Here is a 27,612-nt window from a genome sequence, read left to right as displayed (position 1 = left end):
CCACATGAATGCCCCATGCAGGGGAGCTGCAAGAGGCACAGGACAGTACAGGTTTGCCCTCCCCTGTGCCAGGTTTGGGTGGAAGAGGCTTCGGGAAGGATCTCCAGCACTGTCTTTTTGCCCTGACTAAGCTGCAAAACAGCATTTGTATAGGACTGTCCAAGGGAGGGTATTTTTGCCATTTATCTTTAACCACAAGTCTGGTGGAATAACAGATAAGTGCATCAGCCCATTAAAGACTTGGCTTGTGCTGCAATTGCTTTTTTAATATATGACTAGGATGTAGTTGGGTGTTAGCACTGGAGACAGAAGGCATTAATTAGAGCCATGTAGTTATGTCTAGGCCCTGAGGGAACACATGCAACCTAATTGGTTGCCCTGGAGCCCTCAACGCAGAGATAAGGGGAGTTCAGCTTCCCTTGCTTTCACTGGGACTCATCGCTTGCGTGGCTGGAGTTGCTATTTCCATGATGCTTCCAGTCAGTTGGGTGAGAAGAGCCCATCTGCTGATGGAGTGACTGTCCCCCCCTTGCAGGCCTACACTGTGCCCTGGGGCTACAATACAGCCCCACAGCAGTGCGGCAGAATATGCCTTTGTACCCTTTGCAATGCCTTAAGCGCAAAACACACCAGAGAGGAGATGGCGCTGACAGTGCCCATAGCCTCAGAGAAGCAGCCCTGGGATGCACTGGGGTGTTCACCCCAAGTGGAGCTGCAGCTGCAGCTGCAGCACCTTTCTAGAGACTGATCCATGTGCCATAGGGCAAGCCGAGCATGAGCGTCTCCTGGAGCCTCCTGTGGGAAGGAGCTCTTGTCTAACCCCTCTTCACCCTAATTTCACCTAGATCTGTATCATTGTTGGGACACTGTTACACATCAGGTTGATCTCTTCGGAAGTTCATCACTGTGCTGCCTTGATGATACCCAGACCCTTCTGCCTTTGGGAGGGAAAACTGTATTGCAGACTTATGAACATGACCAAGGACAGTGGTGGCAATATTTTAAAAACTCCTGGAAGCTGCCTGTTGCAGGGCTGGGAGGCTGAAAGGGATGACATGGAGTTGAGTGGACTCTAATACAGGAAGGACATGGTACCTGCAGGCAAGGACTGGAGGTCCTGAAGTACCCAAATGATAGTAAAGAGGGTTCCCAGTGCACTGCACTCCTATCTCTCTAGCTAAGCCCACTGGATTGGGGCTGGGAGATGGAGTGTGGGGGACACCTTGTCCCCTTCTGTCATCTGCTAGAAGGGTTTTCTGCTCCCTCCTGTCCTGCATCAGCTGGGGAGGGATTCACAGCAGGAGGGATCAGGAGAGCCAGGGCTAAATCCTGAAAATCCTGATCCAAGTGGGGCTTATGTCAGTGCTGGCTAGACCCATGTATGTGGACATATCTTTCATGAGTTATAGGGCTGTGGGAAGGTGAGTGGGATATGGAACAGGACACTGTAGGGAGAGCAACGGCTACTGCTACGGCAGGGGAAACACGTGTTTTGGACAGAAATGTGTTTTCTGTGAATGGTCTGGATCTCCAGTCAGGGTGGCAGGAAAAGACCTCTCTCTTACCTTTTGCAGCTCTCAGCAGGGCTGCCTGCAGGTGCTGGGAAGGCACAGACATGCCTCATCCTGGTATGGACACACTGGGAAAGCTCTGAGCTCTTCCACTTGGTTAAATATTTCACTCTGGCTGTGGCTTAGAGAAAAGCCTTCCCCCTCCCCGCCCTCCTGCCATCAAGAAGCTGCTGAAGGAATCAGGTCGTTGATCCTTCAGCAGTGAGGCCCCTAAGTAGCCCAGCTTCTTGGAGTCTGCCAGAAAAGCCGGCTGTGTGTAAGGCAGCCGAGACCCACAGTCCTCGGTGTGGGGGAGAGAGGCCCCTCACAGGCAGGAGCCTGGAGAAGGAAGGAGAAAATGGCAGCACTTTGATGCATTAAATATGAGGAAAGCCTTCCCAGCCTGATGCTTTTCCCCCATGCCTGGGAGGGCAGAAGGAGACACACTTTCTGGATGCCGGTGGGGGCAGATGAGCATGGAGCTGGACTTGCTGCAGGCAGGGAAAGCAGCAAGGAGAGGCAGCTCTTCCCAAATTCTCTTGCAGACACGATGTGCACATGAAGCCCCAGCTCCCCTGGGCTTCTTCTCTCACACACATTTAATAATGATTGCTGGGCTGGGTAATAAAGTGCTGTTTAATAGCAAATCGATCTGGCAACCTGTAAGGGCACAAAGTGCTGGCTGCCAGTCCCAGTGGCTGCCACATGCAGACCCAGTGCGCTGGCAGTACAGGGTCCTGAAGACCTGCCACAGCACCCCTCACTTTGGTACCCAGCTGTCCCATATGAGCTCTACTCATATGTGCTGTTGGTGCCAGTGGAGCCCCCATGCCAAGGCAGCAGACAAAGGATAGGCAATTTTCCCCCCTGAGATTGGTATGGCATTTACCATCCTTGAGGTGCCTAGTGACACCATGACATCAAGTTCCTGCTGGCCTGAGACACCTTGACACTCATGGCTGTAGTGTGCTTAGGGTGATGACCTTTGGAGAGGTAAGTCCCTGGCACAGAGCCTGTACTCTAAGGCAAGGACTTGCTGATGTTGGTTGATGGCCTAGACCACATGGCAGCTTTTGTCTTCTCATCCTCGTGATTCTTAAGCAGTGGCGGGGCACAGGGGAGCCTGTACACTTTGGCATAGGGCACAACGCACAGGCCGTGCATGCTCATGCATGACGCGTGCCAGTGCTCACATAGTACCTTGCATGCAGCTGAGCAGGGACAGGCCGTTCATGTCGGTGTTGCACGCTGATGAACGGAGATAAGCGCACCAGGACATGGGGACGTGAGTGGCGTGGCATTGGAACAGGCACACCGGCACCCGGGGTCGCGCTGCCAGTGCACGAGGCCAGGTTCGCACTGGCACAAGGAGTGTGTACACCGGGACCCGAGCATGTGCAGGATGCTACACGCGTGAGGGACCCGCCGGCCTGCCCGCACATGAGGACACGCGCTCCGGTGTGAATCCGGCCGCTCCTCGTGTGCCGGCGCCACCGAAGGGGGCGGGGCGCGGGCCCCGGAGGGGGTTTTCCATTGGCTGCCGTGGCTGTCAGCGGGGCGCAGTGACAGCCCCGGGCCGGGATTAGCGCGGCAGGGAGCGGCGGGTTGCGGCCGGTAGCACGGTGCTGTACCGTACCGTACTGCGCTGCGCTGCACTGCACTGCACTGCACTGCACTGTATCGTACTGTATCGTACTGTACCGCGCCGCGCCCGACGGGGCGGGCCGGGCCAGGCCGAGCCGAGCCGAGCCGAGCCGAGCCCAGCCGAGCCGAGCCGTGCGGGCGGCAGCGCGGAGCAGCGGCGCGCAGGATGCGGCGGCGGCACTGCCGGTGAGACGCGGGGAGCGGAGCGGAGCGGGGCGGGGCACGGCGGGGACCGGAGGCCGGAGCGAGGCGTCGGGGGAGCGGGGAAAGTTGCAGCAGTTGTTGCAGGAACCGGGGCGGCTCTGCGCCCTCCCGGCGGCGGTGACCGGCGCGCGGCGGCACGGGGCTGCGGTGGCACCCGGCGGGGCCGAGACCCGCTCCGGCCCCGGTGTGCCCGTGCGGAGGGACGGGCGCGGGGCCGATGCCCAGGCAGGGAGATCGCGGCCGGCGGCTTCGCAGCCCCCCTGGCCGGGGGTGCTCCCTCCTCATCCGGATGGATGTCACATCCACTCAGGGCTGATCCCGCCGAGACGGGAGGTGCTGGGTGAGGGAAGCCGGGCAGGGGGGGCCGGGGAGTGAAGAGCATGTTCAGCCTTAGCTCCAAGGTGGGGACACGTCCCCTGCCTAGACAACACACCAGAAAGCGGACACCTGTTTGCCCCATAGCCCCAGGGCCTCCAGACATCCCGCTTCGGTCACCACTTCATCTCCTCAAACTGCTCTGTGTCCCTCCGGAGGGCAGAGTCATCTCCCGGGGTCCATCCTAGCCCCCTCAGGTATCCCGGCAGCCACAGCCCGGTTTCCCCCATTCTCTGCCATGGGTTCCATGTCCAGCACACAAATACGGCCCGTTGTGTGAATTTAACCCCCAGCCTCTCTCCCATCTCTGTCCCCTTCTTTGCCCAATCCCTTCTCATCCTCCCCCAGCTCCTACGCCTTGTCCCCACACTCCCGTGGCGTGGGTGTGCGCTTCCCCCGCAGCGTAAGCAGTTCCTGCTGCCTGCTGCCTTCGCTCCGCATCACCCCATTCTGCCAGGCAAGCGCTTGCATGGGGAGAAGCCATCCCCTGTTGCACTGGGTATGGCTCAAAGCAATGGCCAGGAAGCATCCCTGGACATCTGTTTGGCCGTTAAGGAGGGAGAGCCAGGAGGAACAAGTTTCTTGTGAGATGTTTTATTGAACAAATTTAATCCCCCAATGATGTGCAGCTCCCGGCTATCACACTGCAGCTCTTGAGTTTTTCTCTTTGAATTCATGCCCAGGGTTGCCCAGGCAGACACCCTGTGAGCTTTTCTTTGCAGGACTTCTCCTGCCTTTAGGCGGTGGGACCAGCAAGGCTCTCTCCAGCCCACCAGTGCTTTACAGCCCAACCCATTCATCACAGTGATTTAAAGAGCATCTGTTTGTTTCACAACTGAAATCAGCATGCAGGAAGCTGGAGCTCATTCCATCATTGGTTTTTCATCTCAGTTGCATTTGTGCTTTTTACCTTTCATTATTAAAGAAAAGCTCACTCCACTGCATGGTGTAGCCATCCAGCTTTGGTGGGTCAAAGGCAGGCATGACCTTTACTCTAAATTTGATAACTCCATTTTAATAACCAGGAGGACATTCTGCTTATCCCATTTATTCTAGTGATAGCTCACATGTTTTGAGATAGGCTGGTTTTTGTAGATTTGTTATGTTACAGTGAAAGAAAACTATTCCTAGAGATAATTTTTTTCCTTGGCATGTGTGTCAGTCTGCACTGAGATAAAAAGTAGAATTTCATTTGAAATACATAAACCTCACGTCTTTATTATTTATCAGTTAACTTCAGCAACCTTGAATGTGAACACAACCATAACAGGAGAAAAGATTGTAAAAACAGTAAATGATAAATTAATCAGGAGAATAAAATTTTGCAGTGAGTGAATTAGAGATTGCTGTTGCTCAGCAGGACAGATTTTTTCAGCAGTGTGATAGTGCAGATAAATGGGCGCCTACCCCACAGGTGTGATTTGGGTTATTTCATTAAGAGTTTTGTCTGTGCATCTCTGGAGCCTAAACACTGTTGAAAATTTAGCCCCATATCCTTTAGGAATTTAATCCTGTCTGGTTTGCACTCAGAAACAGGGAGAAGAAAATCATGCTCTCCTGTTTGCAGCTGGCATATGGTTTCTCACTTTCAAATGATGAAAGTGAGGGAGTCAGTATCTTGGCATCTGTCAGAAGGCACAAGCAGTGAAGGCAGAGTCTTCTCTGCACATTAGGAATTCAAAGAAACTCAGAGAAGGATAAGTACAAGTTTTAGCTTCAATGGGAGAAAGAAAAATGTCAGCAGCCCTGCCAGTGGGGTTGATGGGAGCTCCAGGTCCTGCCTTCCCCTGCAGCCACCCACCTGCTGCTGTGGGGTAGCTGGTCTCACCTCCAGGTATACGGTCTCTGGGCAGAGACAGGCAGGCGGATGAGCTATGTGCAGGGCAGGCTTGCTGTGTTTCCCCAGGCTGAGATTGTCTCTTACCACTGCTTTTTGGATCTACTGGTGTTGACAGCTCTGTCTGCGCCATCAGTAGCGGCTGCGACATGTGCTGGTGTGACATAGTTTAAACCCAGGCTGACCTCCAAAGAGAGAGGCTCCTTGCCCTTGCTGCTCATATTAAACTCCTTGAGCAAGTATAGTTGGAGGATGTCTCAGTGATACAGTAGATACTTTTTTTCCCCTTATTGAAGTGATTTTAGTAGGCTGTAGGCTGTGGGTAGTAAATATATTCAGCCTAAAGCAGAATGAATGAAACCCATTTTATAGTGCACTCTCTTGCAGTGTCTGGGGTGCTGGACTGTGGGGAAAGTGCCTGAGCATCCTGGCGCCCTGGGGAGAAAGCAATCACTGTGGGTGCCTGGGGACCAAGCAAAGGGCTGCCAGCATCCAGGCAGTGGTGCTGGTGAGATGCCCTTGATGAACCTTGCCTCCTTCTTGCAGCAGGAGGGGATTTGCTGGGGGCTGTCTCAGCTGGAGCATATCTTTCTTGTGCCACGAGGGCAGGGCACCTTTGGCTTGTCCTCCCCGTGGCCTCAGACTCTTTTCTGTGCCTTCCCTTCCCTAACCAGCTCCTTGCCCTTGTTTCAGGGCTGCCTGAGGATGCATCGCCTCTTGTTTCAGACATCTCAGGGGTGCTGGGAACCTGCCTTGCTGTGCCTGTGCCACCCTGCTGGGCTCTGGACCTGACACCTCTGTGCCCTCTTCTGTCAGGATGGCCCAAGCAGGGGCACCCGTCCACTTCCACACCGAAGACGGCTGCGCTGCCTCTCCCCCGCCCTTTGCCCACAGGGTGAACCGGAGGCCCTGGCTGGTGGGGGACAGCCCCGAGGCTGGGCGGTGCAGCCCCCCGCCCTGCCTCACCCCCAACCTCAACGCCGGCCGCCTCCACCTGCTGCGCAAGGGCCTGGCGCCCGATGCTCGCCGCTGCCCCCTCGGCCTCTACAACAGCACCGGCTCCTTGGCCCGCAGGCCGGCCGAGGCAGCGCCCTTCGGCAGCGGGAGCTGCCCAGGCGCGGGGCGACTGACCGCCCCCTGCACCCCACGGCGGGGTCGGCCCAGCCCGGCTGTCGCCTCTCTGGGCAGCCGCAGTCCACCGGTGGCGGCGACCCCGGAGGGACACAGCTCCGTGGTCACCTTCCGCTTCATTGAGAAGGCCAGCGTGCGCACCGTGGATTGCCCGACAACCCCCCATCTCCGCTGGGAGAATGGCCCCTACAGCCTCAGCCGCAGTCTGGAGCTCGGGGGGGATGTGGGATCCCCCCAGCCCCAGCCCCTGCCTCAGGAGCGGCTCCTGCACACGCTGAAGCTGGAGGCCTCTGCATCTGACCCACTCCTGGCCGGGGGCAGGACCCCTGGGGAGACACGTCCCTGTGGGAAGGAGCTCTGTGCCCTCGACACCAGCTGCCTCTGCCGATCCCTAACCAATGGGCTGCCAGAGGAGTTCCCCACCTTCGCCAGGAGTCCCCTGAAGCCAGAGCCCCGACATCAGGTAGGTACCAGGGTCTCCTACACTGGACGTGGGCTCTGCCCTGGGTATGCATTGCCTGCTCATTGCTCTCCTCTCTGCAGGGCAGCACCTGGCTGTACCCCCGACAGAGCTCTGCCCATGCCCAGCGTATTGCCAAGGCCAAGTGGGAATTCTTCTATGGCTCCTCAGATACCCCAAAGACAGGTAAGAAGTTGCAGGTAGATGCCATTGGGTTGGCCCACCCCTCCTTTTAAGTCCGTGTTGCTGCCAGGACTCATACTGGGGCTGCACATCCCTTGGGTCTTCTCAGTGCCCACCAAAGGGCTGATTTCCCCACGACTGGCCAGCCTATGTCCTCCTGGGGTCAGATCATGCATGTACCAACCTCCCTGCAAAGTCCCATGTGGCCATGAAAAAGAGGTGGCAAAAGAGCCCCTGGCTGCCTCTGCAGAAGAGCTTTTGGGTTTGGATATGGTCTCAGGGCTGGCTGCAGATGCGCTAGCACTGACAGCCTGTCTCTGCCTCTCATACCGTTTCTCCTTTTGCCTCCTCATCACTGTTCTCCCATGCCCATCACATGGTAGAGTCCCCATTCCTGGAGGTGTTCAGGAAACAACTGGAATGGCACTTAGTGTTATGGTTTTGTTGCCATGGTGGTGTTTGGTCAAAGGTTGGACTTGACTATCTTGGAGGTCTTTTCCAGCCTTAATGATTCCATGACATGTGACAGCACTCTGGGGGTGCGCGTGTGTGTGTGTGTGTGTGTGTGTGTGTGTGTGTGATGCTGCAGGAGCGGCTCCTCAGAGCTCCCCATGTCTCTGAACACTTGGGCCTTCCTTGCAGGCTCCTCTGCCCCCGACTCCGCTCCCCTGGCTGAGCTCCCCCAGAAGCCTGTCTCCCCACTGCCAACCGAGCCACCAGGGTTGCTACCTGAACACAACCTGAGCCATGTGGAGGTGGAGATAGAAGTGTCTCCTTTGGGCAGCCAGAAGCCTGGCTCCTGTGAAACTGGGATTATAAGGAGGACAGTTAAGTACTCTGAGACAGACCTAGACACTGTGCCACTGAGGTGCTATCGTGAAACCAACATCGATGATATCCTGGCTGAGAAGGAGGAGGTTGATTCAGCAATTGAGAGCCAGAAGGACAGTGAGAGCAACCCAAGTTTTGTGGGCACGCCAGGCAGGAGGAACAGCACACTGGAGGAGCCACCCGCCCCAGGCACCAGCTGCTCAAAGGATGGGCTGCAGGACAGGGACGTGGAAGAGGACGATGAGGTGTTTGAGGCGATGAGGAAGGAAAAGAGGTGAGGCTCCGAGCGCAAGGGCAAAAAGCTCCTCTCACTCTCCTTATTGCACCCTGCATGGCAAAACAAGCTCTGCTTGAAAGTGTCTGAGCCAAAAATCCCAGTAGCAACATGCAAGCTGTGCATGGGAGTGAGGTGGGGTCCCGGATCACACCACAGGGATTGGTACTGGGGCTCGGGGTGGGACTGGAAGGGGGCCCTCACTGCCCTATGGAAAGAGTAAGCCAGCACAGGGGATCCAGCTCTGGGCGCTGTGCCATGGGCCTCGCTTGCCTGGGGTGAGCCCTGCAGCTCAGGTTGCCCAGCTGAGTCAAGGCTTCCCAGCATGAGTCCTGCCGGGTTAATTACATCCTGCCACGGTGCTGCCCGGTGTTGGGGTGACAGTGTCAGGGCACCAGAGCACAGGTCGTGTCCTGGAGCTGCTCTGGGCTGGCAGGTGCTGCTGGGCTGTCCTTCTCCCCACAGATGACTGTGCTTCAGCAACTCGGCTTCATTAGGTATTTGCCATGTTCAGGAAAGAGTAGGGGGATACACTGGGATCAAAAAAGCATTTTTTTGCCTTCTGTGTCATTTTTCACATGTGTGGCAAAACACCCTTTGCTGGGAGGCTGATGGAGTGGGTGACACCAAGATTATCATTCAGTTGCCTACCCATGGGCAGCAAGTGTGCCCCCAGCTGCTATCTGCCCCATGCCAGGCACTGGCAATTAGCACATATGGGAGATGGCATCTTGGCTTGGCGGCATGAAACTCTGCCCATGGAGTTTCTGCTAGAGTGGTAGTTTGACCATGAGGAGTGATGGGCATCATCAAGTAGATACTTGCTCCAGAGCACTGTGGTGGACAGCCACCTGGAGGGGAAAGGCCCAGTGCAGGCATCTTGTGACATGTGTATTGTCAAGAGTTTTGAGTGAGGTGAGGAGGCTCAGCATCATCAGCAAATGCTCCACAGGAGTGGGGAGAGCAAAAACCAGGGTGGTGCCTGGAATGCCACGTGGCAGCATGAACTCACCTAGCTGTGAGCAGAAGGTAGGTGGGGAGCATTTAGGTGGAAGAAAAGGAAAAGGGAGGTTTTGATGTTGGCAGAAGTTTAAAGTAATGAAATACATACATTAATAATACATTAATACAGTAGTGCTCCTGTACTGGGAAGGAAAAGAGTGAAGGTGCTGAGCTAACAAGGAGGGAAGGTGTGCATCCCAAGAGGAGATGGACTCCTGTCAGTTTGTCCAGCCCTTGCATCTCTATTGAAGGGGACAAATACATTCCAGCCACCCTGTCCTCCAAAAATTTGGGTTCTAGAGAAAGCTGAAAATAAGCCATTTGAAAATAAGCCATGTGTTGGGTTTTTTCCAAATGAATGTTTGAGTAAGGTGTAAAGTTACTGCTATTGCGAGTTCTTCAATTTGCTGTAACAATTTTTTTGCATAGCATTATTTTATTTCCAAATATCCTTGAGGCCACTGTGAGTTGTATGAGCTGTAAGGCTAGACCTGTTTTTTGTCCTCTGAGACATCCTACTGTAGCTCCCCAGGCAGTGCTGAAAGCTTGGATGTGTCCTTAAACAACACACTGTTGCTCCTAAAAGATGGTGCTCCCAGTATAATTACCAATGTGTGTATAGGGGTGTCGTGTTCATTTGGCACAGCTTCTTTGTAGACCAGTTGTTTCTTCCCTGTGCAGCCCCCTGAATATTCCCCTGGTAAGTGCAGACCTTGTAGACAGTGTCTTGAATATCACGAGGCTCAAATTGCAAGCTTGTTTAGTCCCTGCATCACAGCCCTGGGTTTTTGCTTACACACTGTTTTGAGCTCTGCAGCTGCAGTCCTTATCCCTGTTTACCAGTCACCAGCATTGATGTTTTCTGCTTCAAGCTTTCTGCTTTGCCTGCTCACAGGAGGGGTGAAGCTGGGGGGATGAAGAAGCTGCCGTGGCTTCCTGGACCTGGCACCATTCTGCTGCTGCAGGAGCTGCTGAACCCCAGGCCTGTTCTGGTTGCTGGGAAGGACCAGTCCTACAAAACCACTGAAGTACTTTTTGATGCTGATTTTCAGCTTTTAGACATGTACATCCCTTTGAAAATCTAGCTTTAAGGGTTTAGCACCCTATGCAAGAGGGAGTTTGGCTTGGTACTACTTTGTTGTGCTTCATATTCTGGCCAAAGTTCAGAATCTTCTTTCATGATTTACCCTCCCAAAATAAGAGCATGCTAAAAGCAAAAAAAAATCAACACCAAATCAAACAAGATGTGAAAAGTGATGGAAGAAATTGTGTCTTCTTCCAGCAAATCCACTTCCTGAATACCTTTAGTCATATCTACTGACTCTAATGACTAGTCTAAGCCTTTACTGTCTTTATTCCTATTAGTCCCAGAGAGCCGAGACCTGTCAGCGAGAGCAGGCTCAATTCCCTTCTTCCCTGAGCATCAGCAGAGATGCTGGCTAAGCTATAGGAAGAGCCTGGTTTGGCCCTCAGCATGGATGCCTTTGGCTGATAAGAGAGAAGAGGCTTTGCTAGGGAGTGCTGTGTTCCCCCGAGAGCACAGAGGGCTGATGGGAGGCTGATGCCTTTTCTCCCTGTAAGCCTTGCCCAGAAAAGCCCTTAGATCTGCTGCTTGGGGAGCCTTTCCAGAGCCTTTGTGCTTGCTTCTTGTTGGCAAGAGAATAGCTGCAGGGCAAGCCTTGTTGGGGATTAGAAGAATGGTTATGGTCTCAATTTCATCAAATGCTTAACATGTGCTTAACCTGCATGAATAGCTGCAAGCCTCTGATGTGTTGTCCCAGAGCCCGAGGTGGCCATAGAGCCACAGCTCGGGGTGGTGCTCCTGGATGGAGCTCCGGGGTCGGGGTGACACTGGCAGGCGCCTGTCAATGAGCAGGGGAGGTGCCCGCAGCTCCTGTGAGAGGGCATGGGACAGCATGACGGCGTGGATGTGGCAGGGAAGTGTGAACAGTCAGGGGAGACTGCAGTGCCTGTGATCAGTACCTTTGCCTAAGCATGGGAAAAGTGAGGACACTGAGCCCTAAGAGCAGGCTGCTGCCACGCTGGAGGAGTAGTGCAAAGGAGCCTGGGGGGACTGCAAGGAGCTGCCTGAGACAGGTCTGTACAAGAGCTTTGTTCAGAGAGGAATAAAGCTAGGGGCTGCTGGACGGTGCTGACCAGTCTCACCTTCTTTGAACTGAGGTGAGATCCTCACACAGCAGCTGCTGGTGCCTGTGCAGGCTGGAGGGACCTGGAGCTAGAGGAGTGGGGCATGGCTGAGGCAGTCAGGGGTCTGGAGGGTCACAGGAGAATTTTGAAGAGAGTTAAAACCACCGAGGGCCAGAGGAGAGGTTTTCCCCTCTTCTTCCCCCTGCCAGGGATGGCATGTCTTTGCAGCACCAGGTGGGAGAGCCCTTTGCCTGCCATCAGATGCATGAGAAACCCAGTTGCTCAGATCTCATACCCAGAGCCTTGCCTGAGGTGCTTTTGGCTCCTGGATCCGCTTCCATTCCATGTCTGCCTGGCCCTCTCCTAAGGAAGGCTCACTGCCTCCTGCACCAGCTCAAGGCTGGAAACCTATTTGCTTTCCTGCTGCCTGTCATCCTTGCACAGATGCTCGATTACAGCTTCTGCATCTCCTCCTACATCTCCTTCTGCATCTTCTTCTCTCCTCTGCTCCTCTCAGCTGGGTTTTTCTGGCTTGGTCTCAGTGCAGTGGCCCTTCTTGGGGGACCAGGGCGGAGCGTGGAGGAGCTGGGCAGTGCAGCAGGGGCTGATGAAGCATCTGGGTCTGAGCAGGCAATATTACTCCCATGCTGCTGTGACTACGTCCTTCTGGAACTGAATGGCTTTGTGCTTGATATTTCGGGGTGAAGACATTGTTTCCAGAGCTTGGATGGTGTGGACAAAACCAGCCATGGTTCTTCTATGGCTTGGTGGCAATATATTTGATCACAAAAATGAGCCCACCTACTTCTCCTGGAAACAAAATTCCTTCCAATCTGCTAGCATTGTCTTCCCTGGCACAGTCATTCACCCTCCTCACGGATTCAAGGTGCGAAATGGTCAGCAGCATTAGCTTGGTTTAGTAGCATGAGGCTGGGTGGGAAGGACAGAAAATGCACATTTGCATCTGTAAAGCACATCTGCAGATATTAAAGAGGTCTCTTCTGCCTTGTCCTTACTAAAAGCCATTTCAGAAAGTGGCTGCTCCTGGGGCTCCTACAGGAATGGTAAGAGTGTCAAGTGGTGCTGCACAGCCAAGGAAATACTGGTGGATAGGTGAGATCAGCCTGCTCCCTGCCTTGCTTACCTGTGTCTGGCTTCGCTGCACTCCCCTTGAAAAGAGCTGGCATTCAGGGGAAGTCAAGCTGCCAGCTCTTGGCCTGCTGAAGTAATTGGGGTGAGATTTTTGAGTGGCATGTGAAGGCTAATGAATGAAAATAATTTGGTGTGTGTTACAGCAACGCATCTTCTGAGCCTTCTGTAGGAAGCTGTTTGTTCATAACAAATGTTATGACAGGCTGGAGCGGTTCCTCTCCTTTAATCAGAGGAGAGAGTGGCATAACAAGTGCTTTTCTGCTGCTATAATAAAATGATAGCAGCTTATGAGTAAAGTAGGCTTTTAGGACTGTGTTTGTGCTTGTACTGCTGAAGCACTGATGTTCCCTGGGTTGCAAACATCTGTGTTGTCATGTGCTTAGGTAAGTGGGCAGACTGTACTTCACCTCATTTACAGGACAAAACACTCAGGGCTTCAGGGTTTAGAAATTTCTGTGTTGGGCTGGACCCAGACTGGCATTGGAGACAGGCTGGGCCTTTCTGTGGGGCTGATCCCTGACAAGATGATGAGCTAGGACCAATCATGGCCTCTAGGGCATGGGCCAGCTCAGATCCCCAAGCCCAGAGATGGGTGTGAGGCTCCCTCTGTACTGCCTGGGGAAACCTGGAGCTCAGTATCGCTTCGTGCTCAGTCACACATGTCTCCTGGGACTCAACATCACCTTGTGGAAACAGCCAGCAAACCTTGCAGGTGAGTGTTGGTCATGCTCTGAGCATAGTACTCAGTAACCACAGTGAAATGTGTCATGGAGGAAGGTGTCATGCTGTTCTGAGCAGCTTCAGGAGGAGCCTTATTGGTGACAGAAGCTCTGAAGGCTCATGAAAAATTCAGCCACTTCCAGATTTGGTTGGAAATGGAGCTGAACCACATCCTGTTTCTAGTACTTGAGCCCTTTATTGGATCTAAGCTCAAGTCAAGTGATTGGGAGCAGTAGCCATCTCATAAGCTTCTTATGAGGATGAGCCAGTAAAGGAACAAAAGTCTGTGGCATATTAAAGGAGAAACATATGTCTGGAGGGAGGCCAGCCCTGCTTCCCATGGTGTCTTGGGCAGGCAAGGTGTTTCCTTGGTGGTCTACAGATGTTCAGAAGAGGTTTCTACCCTCCTCAGTTTCCTTCTGAAGCACGAGGCTTTGATCCCTAGCTCTTCAATGATCAGTTCTTCTCACTTTCTTTCCCTCTAGGATCATGGACCAAGACACACAGGGTATGCTCAAGTCTCCAGTGCCCTTCCTCCTAGGGCACAGTCTCTCCAAGGATGGCATGGACTCTTTCAGCAAGCATTTTGAGACTATCATGGAGTCCCATCGAGCCAAAGGCACATCTTACACCAGCCTGGACTCCATTGACATCCTTTCTTCCCCAGCCCGTACCCATGGGACCTTTTTCACTTTTGACCTCCCAACTCTCACCCCAGAAATACAGGGACAAATCCGAGATAGCGCCAAGCTGATCGAGGAGAACTTTGCTCCTCTGGCTCACTTAGAGCCGGACTCTGGGACCAGTTCGGCCACAGATGCCCCCTGGACAGAGAGGGAAGAGGAGCGGGGGAGACGAAGGAAGAGCGTTCGGCACAGCCCTTGCCACTCAGAGGACAGCTTTGGCACTCCCTTGGCCTCCAACACAAGGTGAGTGACCAAAGTTGCTTGCCGTCCAGCTGGGCCGCTAAAGCTTGATGTAGAGTCTAATGCTGTGAGGTCTGGTTTGCAGCCAGCATCTAACTTGTGTTGCTGGGGAAGGGTCAGGACTGCATGTGCTAGATTTTGTAGACAGTGGCTGATCAGGCCAGTGATCACCATGGTATTGTGGTAGGTGTGTTGATGGGAGCACAACTCAATTTTCATCTTTGCCAGCTTTTGTAGGTACTGGAGGGCTGTGAGGTCTCCTTCAGCCGAGCAACCAGGGAGTGCCAAACTATAATCCTGTGGTGGTTTTCATTGCAAGGCAGTCCAGCATCTGTGATGGCTGTGGGGAGAGCCAGTCTGAAGTTGACTACCAGTAGCAATTCAACAGCATTTCCCTACTGGGGACTTCATCCCTTGCCATCTGCACAGCAGCCACTTGTTTCTTAAAGGCAGGAGTCCCATAGTCTTGTACCTATTGTTCTGGCTTCCTGAATCTCCTCAGCCATGTTCATGTTGGAAGATGGAGGGCAGAGATGAGCATCCTGAATCCCTCATCCACCAGGCTTTGGTCTTTTCCACACCAAACCTATGTAACTTCTGGTGGCAGTCTGTGCCATCTTTGTAGGCTCAGCTTGGGGTGGCCAGGTGAAGATCTAAGCTCTGTGTCTTCTGTGGTGTCCGCAGTCAAGAGAGGAGAGTGGGATATCACATCAGCTCTGTGGCCCTTGGGTCAGTCCAAGGGCATTTTGGGACACAGAGGAGCTGGGTTAGGCCTTCCCTTTCTTTGGGACACGGAAGCCAGAGACGTGGTAGCACAGAAGCCAGGCAAGATTTGTGCAGTAACACTGGTCATGTCTGGGAGGCACATGGCAGTGAAGGGTGACAGTATCCAGGCATGACAGTGAGAAATGAGAGGTGGGGGAGCAGGGCACTGCTGCAGGCCCCCAGCCTGGAGCAATCCAGCTCTCTGCTCCCCAGCATGGAGTGAGCTTCCCCTCACAGTCCCACAGGCAACGGTGGACAGAGAGGGAGGTGTGGTCGGAATCTGCCGTCTGGTGCAGTGGAAAGGACTGGAGATTGGGGCTGGGGAGCAGGAACTAGGTTGGGAAGCAGGGAAGGCATGTGGAACCAGGGTCTGAGACAGCCCATCATCTGCAGGATCAGTCCTCAGGAGGCAGGGGGTTCTGGCAAGGGGGAGATCCAAGAAGTTTCCTCTTCCCCATCACTGGTGCTACCAACTTTCTAGACTCTCAGTGGAGCTGAACATGAAGCTGAAGATTCCCAAGCAGTTTCAGGAAGAAGTGTCTGGGCTGATTGCTCAAAGGTTCTCATGAGCTCGAACCAGCAGATCCTGATGCCTGGCAGGGTTGATCTGATGCCTGGCAGGGCTGATCTGATCAAGCAGAGCTTATCCTTGTAATGCTCCCACTAAGGGGTATTCAATGGAAATGCTGAGGAAAGGAGCTAAGGACCCTCTGCAGTTGGTCTAATGCATCATCACCTGTGCCAGCAGGGCCAGAGCAAGGCATTCAGCACTGTCCATGGTCACAGGCAGTACAGACTGACTGCCACCAGCGCAGGGGGCCTGGGGACCCCGGGCAGGGAGACTCTGCCGTGGAGACTGTGCTTTACACTGTCTGTCAGTCTCAGGGTTGGCAGAGGTGACCTCAGGCTCCAGGGCTTTGGTGTGACTGGTGGTGAACACCAGTGGGTCTAGGCCTGCATGTGCTGCCCTGTGGCTGTCCTCCTCGCATCCCCAAAAGCTTTGGTGCTAATTGTTGTAATAGTTGGGGTCAGGATCTGGGTTGGAGACAGCCTTGCAGCCTGTGACTTCTCACCTCCCTCAGTGGCAGGAATGGCCAATCAGTGATGCCCCTGCATTGCTGGGGAGATGTGATGTCCCCCACAGCCAGTGGCCTTGGTTCATGCAGCCTTGTTGTTTACGCCAAGGCTCTGGTGTAACTCAGCACATGATAGTTAAGACCATGCTTTTATCTTGACCTTGTATGTGGGAAGTATGTCTAAGTGCAGACCTACAAAGGTCTCCTCTGGGGTGCCTGCACCTACTCCAGCAGGCTTGGTTGAAAGGAACGAAGCAGAGGCTGAACCCCCTCCCTGCCCTCCCCATAGTGGGACACCCCACAGTGACACCCCCAGCACAGGCTCTGTGAGTAGGTTGTCACCCCATTTGGGCAGGAGGTGAAAGTGTGCAGGTCCCTCACTCTTGCTGGCAGAGAGCTGCAGTTGAAGCAGTCTGTCCCTGTGGCCATGACAGATCTCTGCAAAGCATGTGTGGAGGCAGAGCACCCAAAGCCTAGGGAGTCCCTCCAGACCTGGGTTCGCCAGCCAGGGATAGATACGGTGCTGGCAAGATAGTGAGCCAGGAGCTGGGGCAGCCCTGGGGACTGCAGGGAGATTGCTTCAGTGGTGACAGCCAGACTTCTGCAACTGCAGGTCCAAATTGCAGGACTTGGCCAAGCTGCTGGGTGCAAGCAGGTGTCCAGAGGGTCATCTGACTTGCCCAGTCCTATACAGGTAGGCACTGTGAGCTGTGGGGCATCAGCCCCGGAGGAATGTAAATGTGCAAACTGCATCTCTCTGGGGGTGCAAGCCCCCTGAAATCCAGCTGCCCAACTGCCCTCCAATCCCACTCTTCTGGAGTCAGCCTTGGCCCTGGGCGCAGCCGTGCTGGTCCCCGAGGTTTGTCCGGGGAGAGAAGAGACGTGACTCGCTCTGCTAGCGAGGCAGGTTCTGCTGGGGCCTCATCGGGGCTTGCCTGCGGTGGGACAGAAAGAAGGGTAGGCGGGAGAAGCAACATCCAAGGCGGGGCTGCAAACCGCCTGGTGAAAAGGGCCGGACACCGCGGCGAGGGCAGCACGCCTGGAGCCTCGCTAGAGGGAGAGCTCAGCCCTGGAGCTGCGGCTGTGTGGGAGGAGCGGGGAGCCCGTGGGGCTGGCAGCCGCCTCGGGTGGAGGATGCGCCGGGAGTCAGGGCTGCGTCCCTGCCAGAGCGCGGCTGCTGGCGTGTGCTGGAGCACGGGGCGTGCCAGCCAGCTCTGCTGCCGTTCTTTATAAGGTTCCTTTAGTCACTGCAGCGGTCGGGGAGCCGGTGCCCCTCCCCTCCCAGGGCCAGCGCAGGTCTCTCAGCTGGCCTGAGCTCCCAGGTAGCACTGGGCAAACTGGTGAGGATGCCCTGAAGGGCTGTGCCCAGCTTGGGGCCCCATGGGGTGGATTCGGGGTGTGATGCAGGAGGTTGAGGCTGAGAGCTGAGCAGAGGAAGGTGGACATTGAGGAAAGGATGAAGACAGGGGAAGGGAGGTGTGGGGTGGGCTGGGTTGGGAGTACAGTAGGGGGACAAGGCTAGGGTGCAGGATGAAGAGGTCTCCCCACAAGCATTGGCACAGCAAGAAATGGAGGACAAGCCTTGGGGGAATTTTCCCCCATGCAGGCCATGTCAAGCCATGAAGGGCAGCAGGAGCCAGGACATAAGACACATCAGCCCACCATGGCACAGAGGACAGTGGATCCCAGGGATGGCAGGTCTGCTTGCAGAGGCCTGAGCAGTAGCACATATGTGTGGGATGCAGCCCCATGTGTCAGGCATTAATTTCAGCTCTTGGATCTGACTCAGAACCCCTAGGCTGGTCTTGGCCCAAGAGTCCAAGACACCCAGGTTTTCCTGTGCTGACCCCATGGCATCTGTGTTTCTGAAGGAGAAGACAACCCTCCATCCAGCAGGTGAGTAACTGGATATTTAAGGCTCTCAGCTGGCATCAGAAATTGTTTCGTGGGACTGTAGTGTCAGTCCCTGTCCTCTGCAGGAGCAGTTGTGTCCCTCACAAGAAGAGCTGGTGGGATGGGGTGATGGAGGACAGATAGACATCTCCAGAGAAGGCTGGTGCTGCAGGGGAGGTTCTTGAAGTCTGCAGAGAAACAAGACTGAGGAGGGGCACAGATGCCCAAAGTTCAGTCCTATCTGGATCTGTCAGCAGTAATGCTGGTGGGTGCTGCTGTGGCTGGGTGATTGTTGGACTCCAGAGCTGCCAGAAAGCACAACCAGCCCTGCCTGTGATTGGAGGCTGGTTTAGCTGACCTTCAGGTGTCCTCCCAGCCCTAACTTCAGTTCTGTGAGGAATGAACCGGCCCAGATCTTTGCTGTCATAAATCAAAGTCGCTCCACTGAGACCGATGGAAGGAGCAGCTTTTATTTAGCTCAGCCAAAGATCCGGTCTGGTACATTCTTAGCAGCAACATTAGGCAGGCTTGGTTTGCTTGGCAGAGGCAACGAGCATCTAGCTATGCATGTGGGCCTTCCAGAATTGAGGGGAGAGTGCTACTCTGCTGCATGCACCTGTCCCTTGTGGATTTGCACCAGGCTCCTTGCCATGTCCCTTCATGGTGTAGGATGAAACCAGCCTCATGTGGGGAGCAAGAGATACTTGAATTGTGTCTGGAGTTTCCTACAGCACGTGTCCTGTCTGAAAATGTGTCAGGACAGACCTGGACAGCCCAGGAACTTAGCTGAGCACACCCCAGCTCCTGGGGAACAGGTTGTTGCTGCAGATAGGTCCGTGCTGGCATCTCAGAGGTGGAGGTGAGCCCCTTGGGCCTGGCTTTACAGAACTACTGCCTTCTTGCTGCTCCACATCCAGAAGAGAAGATTTGCTCCTGGTTGCTGGCAGCCATGGAGCAAACATGGTGCCAGGTAAGCTTGGTTGATGGTGGCAAGGTGGAGAGGATGTCCGGACTCCTGCAGTGACACACTGTATTGCAGCCAGGGAAGGTACTGTGGTCTCTGCTTCTGGGCTCTGGGCGGTCAGCTAGAGGAGGAATATTGAGGTGACATGATGATCCAGCTCCAGAAAAGGAGTGTTTGGCCCTGAGAAGGAACATTTGGGCCCTGGAGTACCATCTGACCTGGGAGAAGGAGTGTGTGTGGTATGGTGGCCCTGAGCAGGACCATGATTCTACAGCAGTTTTCCAGGACAGGGAAGCACAATGAGTCCTTCTGCTGAGCTGGGGTGGGAAGTGGTCAGTGAAGAGCCTCTGTCCCAGGGTGAGCCCTGAGCCCTGTGCTGGATCACGTGCCTTCCTTGCAGAGACCCCCATATGTGCCTCACTGCAGCACACTGGGCTCTAGCAAACACCTCTCAGGTGACAGGGGGACCTGTGCTCCCAGTGATGTGAGTGGTGGCAGCAGGGAGAGGGATGAGCTAGCTCTGTGTCTGCTTAGGAATGACTTATTTCAGGCACACTGAGGATATTTGCACAATATCAAATTTGATCTTTATTCCTTAAGTGTGCATTTAATGTAAAAAATATTATCTCAGTGTTTCTTCAGGCCAAACTAAAATGTCACTTTACTAGGTACACCAAAAAACCCTCACCCTGAGACCTGCAATTAGTTTATTGGCAAGAAAATTAGCATAACCTCAGTTACCTCTGACATGGACACGTCCCTTGCTCTGGTCTCCATTTACTTGAGAATTGGGCTCTTGTTTTCCTGTCTTTAAGCTGCACATTCTCCAAGCCATTTGGGGCTTTGAGTGGTGGAAGACAGGTGCCACAAAGAAGGCATTCTGAGCCTATAGAGGCTGACTGTCCATATTTAACTGCATGAGAGTGGCTTGAGTGCTAGAAAAAAACCCATTTCATGGCATGGTTGAGTAGTACCTCGTCCTGAGAGCAAGGTTATGCTTTGCTGATGAAAAACACCAAATTAGTACTGGGACTTGGTGAGGGAGGGAGCAGTAGATTCCACTGAGACTCAAGCTTTGAGATCCCTGCATGCTCATTGCAAGTAGCAAGGCAGGAATTGTAGTAACAGGCTAGGACCCTGCAGCAAGATACAATTATTGAAGGACGAGAGAGATTTAGTAAATGGCTCCATGCCTGGATGCTCAGCACTAGGTAGGAAAGCTGAGGACCATAGACTGGGAAGAGAGGTCATGGGGGGAGATTTGGAGCTCTAGGTTTGTCTCTGGATGCTCCAGGAACTGGCCATGTGAGGGAGGACAACCTCTCAGGCAGGATAGATGAGGTCCAGAAGGATATCAGGAGTTTTAGGGATGGTGCAGAGAAGAACTAAAAGATTTTGAGAGGGTGACTGAGCAGCGACTTGCTCTGGAGATGCAGTTGGAGCATGGGGAGTGTTGGAGGGGTGGCTTTGCATTTTGTAGCTCAGCCTGTGACTGGAAAAGCACCCTTGGAACTGCTGGGCTGCAAAGGGGACAGTGCCTGTGCCCTTGTGATAGCAGATAAGGATTTTAGCAAAAAATCAGCCACAACCCATGGCTGGCAGGTGCCAGTTGCTGGGATGGATTCGTCTCCTCTGCCTCTGGGAATCAAAGAGCCTGTGACCTCTGTCCTTGGTTGAGGTTGCAGTAACTGCAGCCACACAAGGAGATGAAGTGGGGCCCAGGTGTGTGCCCAGCACTGGCCCAGCAGCACCCAGCCTGTTCCGCTGTCAGAGCAACTTTGACCCTGCCAGACAGTGAAGGCACAGCCAGGCACCAGGGCCCATGCCAGCAGCACCTTTGGATGTGGCTGTTTTGGGAGGAGAAGAGCTTTTCGGCAGGTGGAAGATTTGCCCACAGGATGGGGTGTGCTGATGATGCTGGAAACTGCCTGCCCAGCACAGCTCCCCAGAGCTGGTGGAGTCAGACCTGATGAACTCCTAGTGACCTTGTGACCACTCTCATGGCTGTTTCCACCAGGGTACATTGGAGTGATGGGTAGTCTCCCTGGGGAGGACTGGAGCCAAGTGGGCACAGATCTGCCTCAGCCACCTATCCAGGTCTTACCACAATCACCTCCTGGCACCGCTGAGTTCAGCAGTGGTCTGAGAAAAGCACGTCTCCAAGGACCTGCACGGTGTTGGAGCTGCTTTCACTAGGGAAGTGTCTGACCCACAGGTTTGAATGCAGAGCAGCTTCTCCTGCTGCATGGTGGCTGGGGGTGACAGGAGGGTGGAGAGGATGGCACCTGAGAGCCCCCCGGGGCATGAGGCCGCCTGTCAGTATTGTGCAGGGCTCCCCTGGGACAGGCAGTGCTGAGCAGGAGGAGGCTTGTCCTTCTTGAAAAAAGCAGAGCCTCAAGGAGACTGGCTTGGGTAATTGGCTCAGGAGACCAGGCCTCTTAAAACTCAATTAGAGACTTTTAAAAATAAATCAGACTGGAACATTGCAAGGGCTGCCAGAAAATTTGGGCGAGGTCAGAGTTGTTTAACGTTTGTTGTTGATTAGATTCAACCAGCTTTTGGTTGGGATAGCTTCTGCACAGCTGAGTCAGATTGCTTCGGGGGCCAAGCCAAGAGTGTCTCCTAACATGGCCATTTAAGGTGTGGTGGGCCGAGAGCTGATGGGCAGCCTGGAGAAGACAGTGCACCCCACTGTGAGCTGGGAGGCCAGGGGGGTTTTCCTTCATCCTCGCCCTCTCTGCCTTGGCTTTGCTGTCTGTGTAGTGCTTTGAAATCCGTGGGTGGGAAAAGGCGAATGAAGGAATTATAGTTGTCTTGTCTTGGGTAGAAACTGCACTTGAGAGCAACACAGGAGTTTGTCCAGATTAAAAAATGAGTATGGAGCTGTAGGACAGCATGTGATGTGCACATGTTTCTGCTCCAAGTCTCTGCTACAGCTGAGCTTGGCAGAGCCTGAGCCCACACATACAGTTTCACAGATTCAAAGTGGGGGACTTTGGAGTAGTTGTCCTTTCCTTCCACATCCAGTGTGAATGTTGGTTTGAGTGCCTTGGTTCAGTCACTCAGTCACTGGTGCTGTCCCATCACCCCACCTCTCCTCCCAAACCTATATTCCCACACCTTCCCTTACCTCCCTTAGCTGATGAGTGTCTCTGACCAGTGCAGTTCATCCTGGGTCCCAGCAGTGAGTAGCTAGTCTCCAAAGCAGGGTGAGGAACATGCATTTCCTGAGAAGCTGAACAAGGAAAGGATCTGTAGGCAGGCTAACATGGAGTGTCCCTTCCCATTGCAGCGACCGCCCCCAGAGCCAGCTGGTTTCAGACTCGGAGTCGGAGATGGACAGTGTGGAGCAGCTGGCCCTGGGCAGCACGGACACGCTTTCCAATGGACACAAGGCTGACCTGGAGGCTGCCAAACGCCTGGCCAAGAGGCTCTACAATCTGGATGGCTTTAAAAAAGCAGATGTGGCTCGCCACTTGGGGAAGAAGTACGTGTGGGTATTTGGAAGGAATATTCCATTCTGCAAGGAGCTCACTTGCACCTGCGCTGCACCCGCAGCTGCTGCCCTTGTGGGGCACCAGGCTGGCAAGGAGCCGCTGGCAGGACCTCAAAACCCACTCCTCGTGATTGGTACATCTGCACCAGATGTTCCCTCTAAAGGTCTTAAAACCTGGAAGACATCCAGATTTTCATACCTTCCTACCATGACTGCATCTCGGATGCTTCAGTAAGGTGTTGGGGCAGGGGGTGGCTAGCTGACCTCTCGGGGGCCCTTCCCTCTATAGCTTCTTCATTTTCTCTTACATGCCCAGTATTCACAGTGAATTTGTGGGTGACTTCTCTGAGTTTCATGGGAGCATGGGGTCTCTGTCCTTGGCATGCCTCTTGCAACCCTGGGGAGCTCCCAGTCTCCTAGAATCCACCCAGCCCCTGTGTGCCTTTGGCTGTCCCCACAGTCTGGTCAATCCCATTCTCAGCCTCCCCTTTTTCTATTTCAGCAACGAGTTCAGCAGGATGGTGGCAGGGGAATATCTGAAGTTCTTTGTGTTCACAGGGATGAGTCTGGATCAGGCTCTCAGGTCAGAGCTGAGTGTGTGTACATGTGTATGTGTGGTGGCCACCAGAGTGGGGTCCCAACAGACCGTGCCCTCTACAGCTCTGCAACCACATAGAGATCTGCAGGAGCAGGCAGACCCCTTGACTCCCACCTGGAGATCCTCTTACCTCTTAAATAGGAGAGGGTGTTTTCCCAGATGGTCTCTCAGCCATGCAACCAAGAAAAAACACCCCTGGTCTTAATTTAATGGTCAGTGCAGTTGAATGACAGTCAGGTTCACCTAGGCCTGGGTTTCCAGGTCTTGAACTCAAATCCTTCTGTTGTTACACCTGCCTCCTTTCCCAGTGTAGGTCCTGAGATTGGTTGTAGGTCTCTGCAATGTGCCAGCAGGATATGGTGCTATGGACTTGGAGGAGAGTCCCGCAGTGGGTTTGGAGGGAGGGAAGGATGTGCAAAGGCAGGGCTTCATCCAGCACACAGGAAGGTCTCCAAACCAGAAAGCACAGCTCCATTCCTGCACAGGGTGTGTTGCAGAAACTGTAGTGGATTTCATGTGTGACCAACACTGCTGCTGCTGCTGCTGCTGCTTTTTCAGGTCCTTTCTAAAAGAGCTGGCCTTGATGGGAGAGACACAAGAGCGAGAGCGGGTGCTGGCTCACTTTTCCCAGCGCTACTATGAGTGTAATCCCAATTCCATCTCTTCAGAAGGTAGGAAACTGCATGTCTGTGGGGGGTGTGCATGTTTCAGGGGAGCCTATGTGTTTCTGAGCTTGGCGAATGTGCTCAAACTGAAACTAGAGAGCAGGCAGAGAGCCTATACTGATGCCTTAGAAGATAGCCCCGGTATGTAATTTCCCTCAAATAACAGATGCTTTATATATATTTTTTTAAGCCTGGTCTGGTTGGATGATGCATAATTAGGGCTCAACCCATTCTTAATTCTGACTTTGAGCAGATTAGTGCAAGAGGCACCCTTAGCACACTCCTCACCAAAGAGACCCCAGCTCTCAGACCCTCAGCTCAGGGAATATCTAAGTGAGGAAACTTGTGCGCCTGACATTTGAGGAGCACAGGCACCCACTTTATACTATTTCATGTCTTTGCACCTCCTCTGTGTGTATTCCTATGCTGGGTCTGCTCTGGGCTGGCTCTGGGACAGGTGAGCTTTGGGCTGCCTGGCTGGCAGAGGCTGTGTTGGTCCTACCTTGCCATGCTAGGAGCTCTGCAGGATTAGCTACAGCATGACTGCCTGGCTATAGGGGCTGCAGGCTTGGAAGGGAATTTGTATGCTCAGGTTTGGAACCAGCAGCCTCCTACCTACTCACCTGCATGCTGTCAGTGCTGCAGTGACTGCTGTGTCCCCTTGTGCCCAGGGTGGGGGGGGGCTCAGTGCTGTCTTGGAGGCTCAGAGACCCCGTATCCTTCCTAAGATTCTGAGGCACTGGACTGCCAGCTAAAGGGCTGAGCTGGGGGCTCTAATTCCTGTCCTGTGCTTGTGCTGCAGACGGAGCCCACACCCTCACGTGCGCCCTGATGCTGCTAAACACAGATCTGCATGGACATGTAAGTTACCACTGCCATTGCCCCGGTCTGTCCCCTGTCTGATCCCACCACCCTGAAACTGTAGGTGCTTGGGGAAGAGTGAGGACAGTGCCACATGAGCAGGAAACATGGGACCCTGGGCCTGGCTGGTCACCCCTGATGTGTTTGGTGAGGATAGAGGAGAAAGGCTAATGACAGGAGGGGCTGATGAAGGAGAGAACGGGGCTTTGAAGGAGACTTGCTGAGCTGAAAGATGTAGAGGTGGAACGAGGACAGAAAAGAAAACTGAGCAGGGAAAGAAGGTGGGAATGAGACTCCAAAACCAGCTGTCATTGGGAGCATGGAGCACACAATTTTGAAAAAGGAGGCTATTTAAAACTCCTGGAGTGTCTGCAAAGCCAACAACTTCCCCATACCTGCAAGCAGCCTTCCCGAGACCTGGCTGGTCCCTCACCCCTCTGCAGAGATGGGGTGTCTGTTCCTGGGCTGTGGGGCCTGCTCCAGCCAGCAATGACCTCTGTCCCAAAGGTAATCCCAATGTTTCTCTCCCCCTGACACCCCCAGAACATTGGGAAGAGAATGTCCTGCTCCGACTTCATTGGCAACTTGGAGGGACTCAATGGAGGCACTGACTTCCCCAAGGAGCTGCTCAAGGTAAATTTGGTTGTTCTCCATGGCTGGCCACACAGCAGGAGCAGAGTGAGAGCTTTGGGCTGGATCACATGGAGGGCTACCTGAGATGCTATGAATGCAAGATGCGTTAACATGCAAGAACAGTGATATTACCTGAGCCTGCAGTTGTGCTCCTGCCTTCCTGAGGGGAACATGGGCTGCTCCATTCCCCCAGGAGGACACTGGAACTTTGCCTGGGGTTCTGATTCCCTCATTGCTGTTGCTGTGCCTGTATTGCAGGCAAGGGAGCACTCATGGGGCACCTTACTAGGGCTGGTTTGCCCAGCTGCAGCCAGAGGCTTCCTGGTATCAGTTCTGTGGTACTCAGCCCTTTCTGACTCCCTGAAGTACTGGGGCCCAAAACTTTGGCCAGGCCCTGGGACTGGAGCCATCTTCGGTGACACAGGTGATATGGGCAAGGCATTGTGATGGGGAGAATGGGCTAGAGGTTAAAACCTCGGATCTGGGAACTCACCACACTGGTGTGACTGGGACACTCCTGCCTTCTCCCTGCCTGACCCAGTTCCTAGTGGGGCTTGGTCAGGGAGAGCAGTGTTCAGCAAGCATCTCTGGCCTTGGACTGCTGCGCTTCTCTGGCATCGCCTGCTCTCAGGAGGGTTTTCTAAGCTGCTGTCTCCCCGTCTCAAACCCTGGGAATAAGCTTAGCTCCCATGGGGTCTTCCAGGCAGAAACTGCTGCTGTTGGTGAAGTGCTACAGTTGGCAAATACTCGTGATGTGGAAGATGGGTTCCCACAGGGTGCTGGAGCCACAACGGGGGGGAGGTGGTTGATGAAAAAAGACAACAGAGGGTGAAAAGCTGAGCTCCCTTTTCAGCCTTTGTGGGTCTATTCCTGGCTTTGTCGCTCACCCCATCATTAAGGGGTTACCAGCAGTTCTCAATAGGGCTGTCCTCCCTCTCAGCCCACACTTCGCATGTAAAAGGAGTTACTCAGGAAAAATTCTCCTCTAATTTTAAACCTAGCTCCAGAAAAGGCTTTAAGCACACAAAATGGATGGAAACATGTGAAATGTGGACCCTGAACCCCAGCCCTTCAGTGCTGCTGCACCTTGGTATCTGAGCTCCACAGACTTCTTGGTGTGCCCTCTTTGCGTCCCTCACTGCCCCGTGGTTGGGTGCCCACACTTGAGGCATTGCCCTATTAAACTTGTCCCCCACAAAGCACCAGCAGTTCAAACATATGAGATCCAGTTACCACATCAGATCCCAGACAGAGGGAAATAGGACAGCGAGGAAGTGCCATGAAGCTACAGGCCTTCTCTCACGGGCAGGGGCCAAGGCGTTTGCTGGGTGTAAGTGGAGGGAGGCTGCAGTGTTGCAGCACAGCCCCGCACAGCTCTGCCTGCAGCCCAGCAGCTGGGAGGCTGCTCTGCTAAAAATGGCCTGTTCCCTCTGCAGCTGTGGTGCTTCCCACCGCCGCTTTTCAGCCGCCTCTGTACAGGAGCCATGCTGGGGTGGGGGAGTGAAAGTGTGAGGAACCTCAGGCAGGGCAGGCTGCAGCTCCTCACCTGAAGCACCACTCTGCTTCGGAAACCCCCTGCCCATGCAAGAGGGCATGGGATTCTGGAGCAGGTGAGATGGAGAAAGGGCTGTTGGCTTGTGCTGGGGAGAGGACTGACAAGGGGAACTTCTGCCTCTCCTGGGCAGCCTTAGCCAGCACATCCAGAGAAGACACTCTTTCCCTTCTGCCCACTGCTTTTGGCTGCTTGGCGCTTTGGTCCCTGCACAGGCTCAGGGGCAGACAAATGGGGAAAGGCTCTCCTGCTGCCCTCCCTGTGTCAACCTGCATTAGCCCTGTTACCCCAGGCAGGATGCTTCCTCCTTGGCAGACCTGGCAGGCAGGCTGTGCCTGGGGACTGAGCCTCCTGTGCAAGCGTGCCGCACAGCTGTCTGGCTAATTTTAGCGCTCCTGGAGCACACGCGTTTCCTAAGGGTAAGGGGAGGGGAAGGGCTGGCAGGCTTCACAAGAGCTTCCCAAAGCTCAAGGCTGGGTCTTGGGCAGCTCCGGCACCACAGAAGAAGGGTCCTGGGGGCTCTTCCCAGCCTGCCTGGGTAGATAGCACAGGCTGCTACCCCATGGACTTCAGGGCTGGAGGTGGCTCTCACCCAAAGCACTTGCTGCCAGGGAACTGGGGCAGTAGGGCAGGACCTAGGTGGCTGCAGGGGCATACGGCCACCATCCCCTG

The 27,612-nt window shown here is 54.2% G+C and overlaps 1 protein-coding gene across 3 annotated transcripts in view; it reads left to right on the top strand.

Annotated features, from left to right (window-relative positions):
- PSD (pleckstrin and Sec7 domain containing) overlaps window positions 1–27,612 on the top strand; it is a 45,668-nt gene that overhangs the window by 4,323 nt on the left and 13,733 nt on the right. For 2 of the 3 annotated variants that reach the window (XM_042018767.1, XM_042018766.1), the window contains 9 exons: window positions 6,304–7,204; window positions 7,285–7,387; window positions 8,027–8,489; window positions 13,997–14,440; window positions 22,428–22,622; window positions 23,134–23,214; window positions 23,788–23,900; window positions 24,697–24,755; window positions 25,299–25,388. In XM_042018767.1, coding sequence (XP_041874701.1) covers window positions 6,428–7,204; window positions 7,285–7,387; window positions 8,027–8,489; window positions 13,997–14,440; window positions 22,428–22,622; window positions 23,134–23,214; window positions 23,788–23,900; window positions 24,697–24,755; window positions 25,299–25,388 — 2,325 coding nt within the window. In that variant the 5' untranslated portion in view covers window positions 6,304–6,427. Of the gene's footprint in view, window positions 1–3,147; window positions 3,381–6,303; window positions 7,205–7,284; window positions 7,388–8,026; window positions 8,490–13,996; window positions 14,441–22,427; window positions 22,623–23,133; window positions 23,215–23,787; window positions 23,901–24,696; window positions 24,756–25,298; window positions 25,389–27,612 lie in introns of those variants that run through there. The other variant, XM_042018768.1, reaches the window with a different exon arrangement.

This window comes from Corvus kubaryi, unplaced genomic scaffold, assembly GCF_017639235.1.
Source record: "Corvus kubaryi isolate FWS band 111438036 unplaced genomic scaffold, C.kubaryi_AGA036_p1.0 138, whole genome shotgun sequence".
Lineage (NCBI taxonomy): Eukaryota > Metazoa > Chordata > Aves > Passeriformes > Corvidae > Corvus > Corvus kubaryi.
Note: the sequence above shows the minus strand (reverse complement) of the source record. Positions and strands in the feature narration are given on the sequence as shown.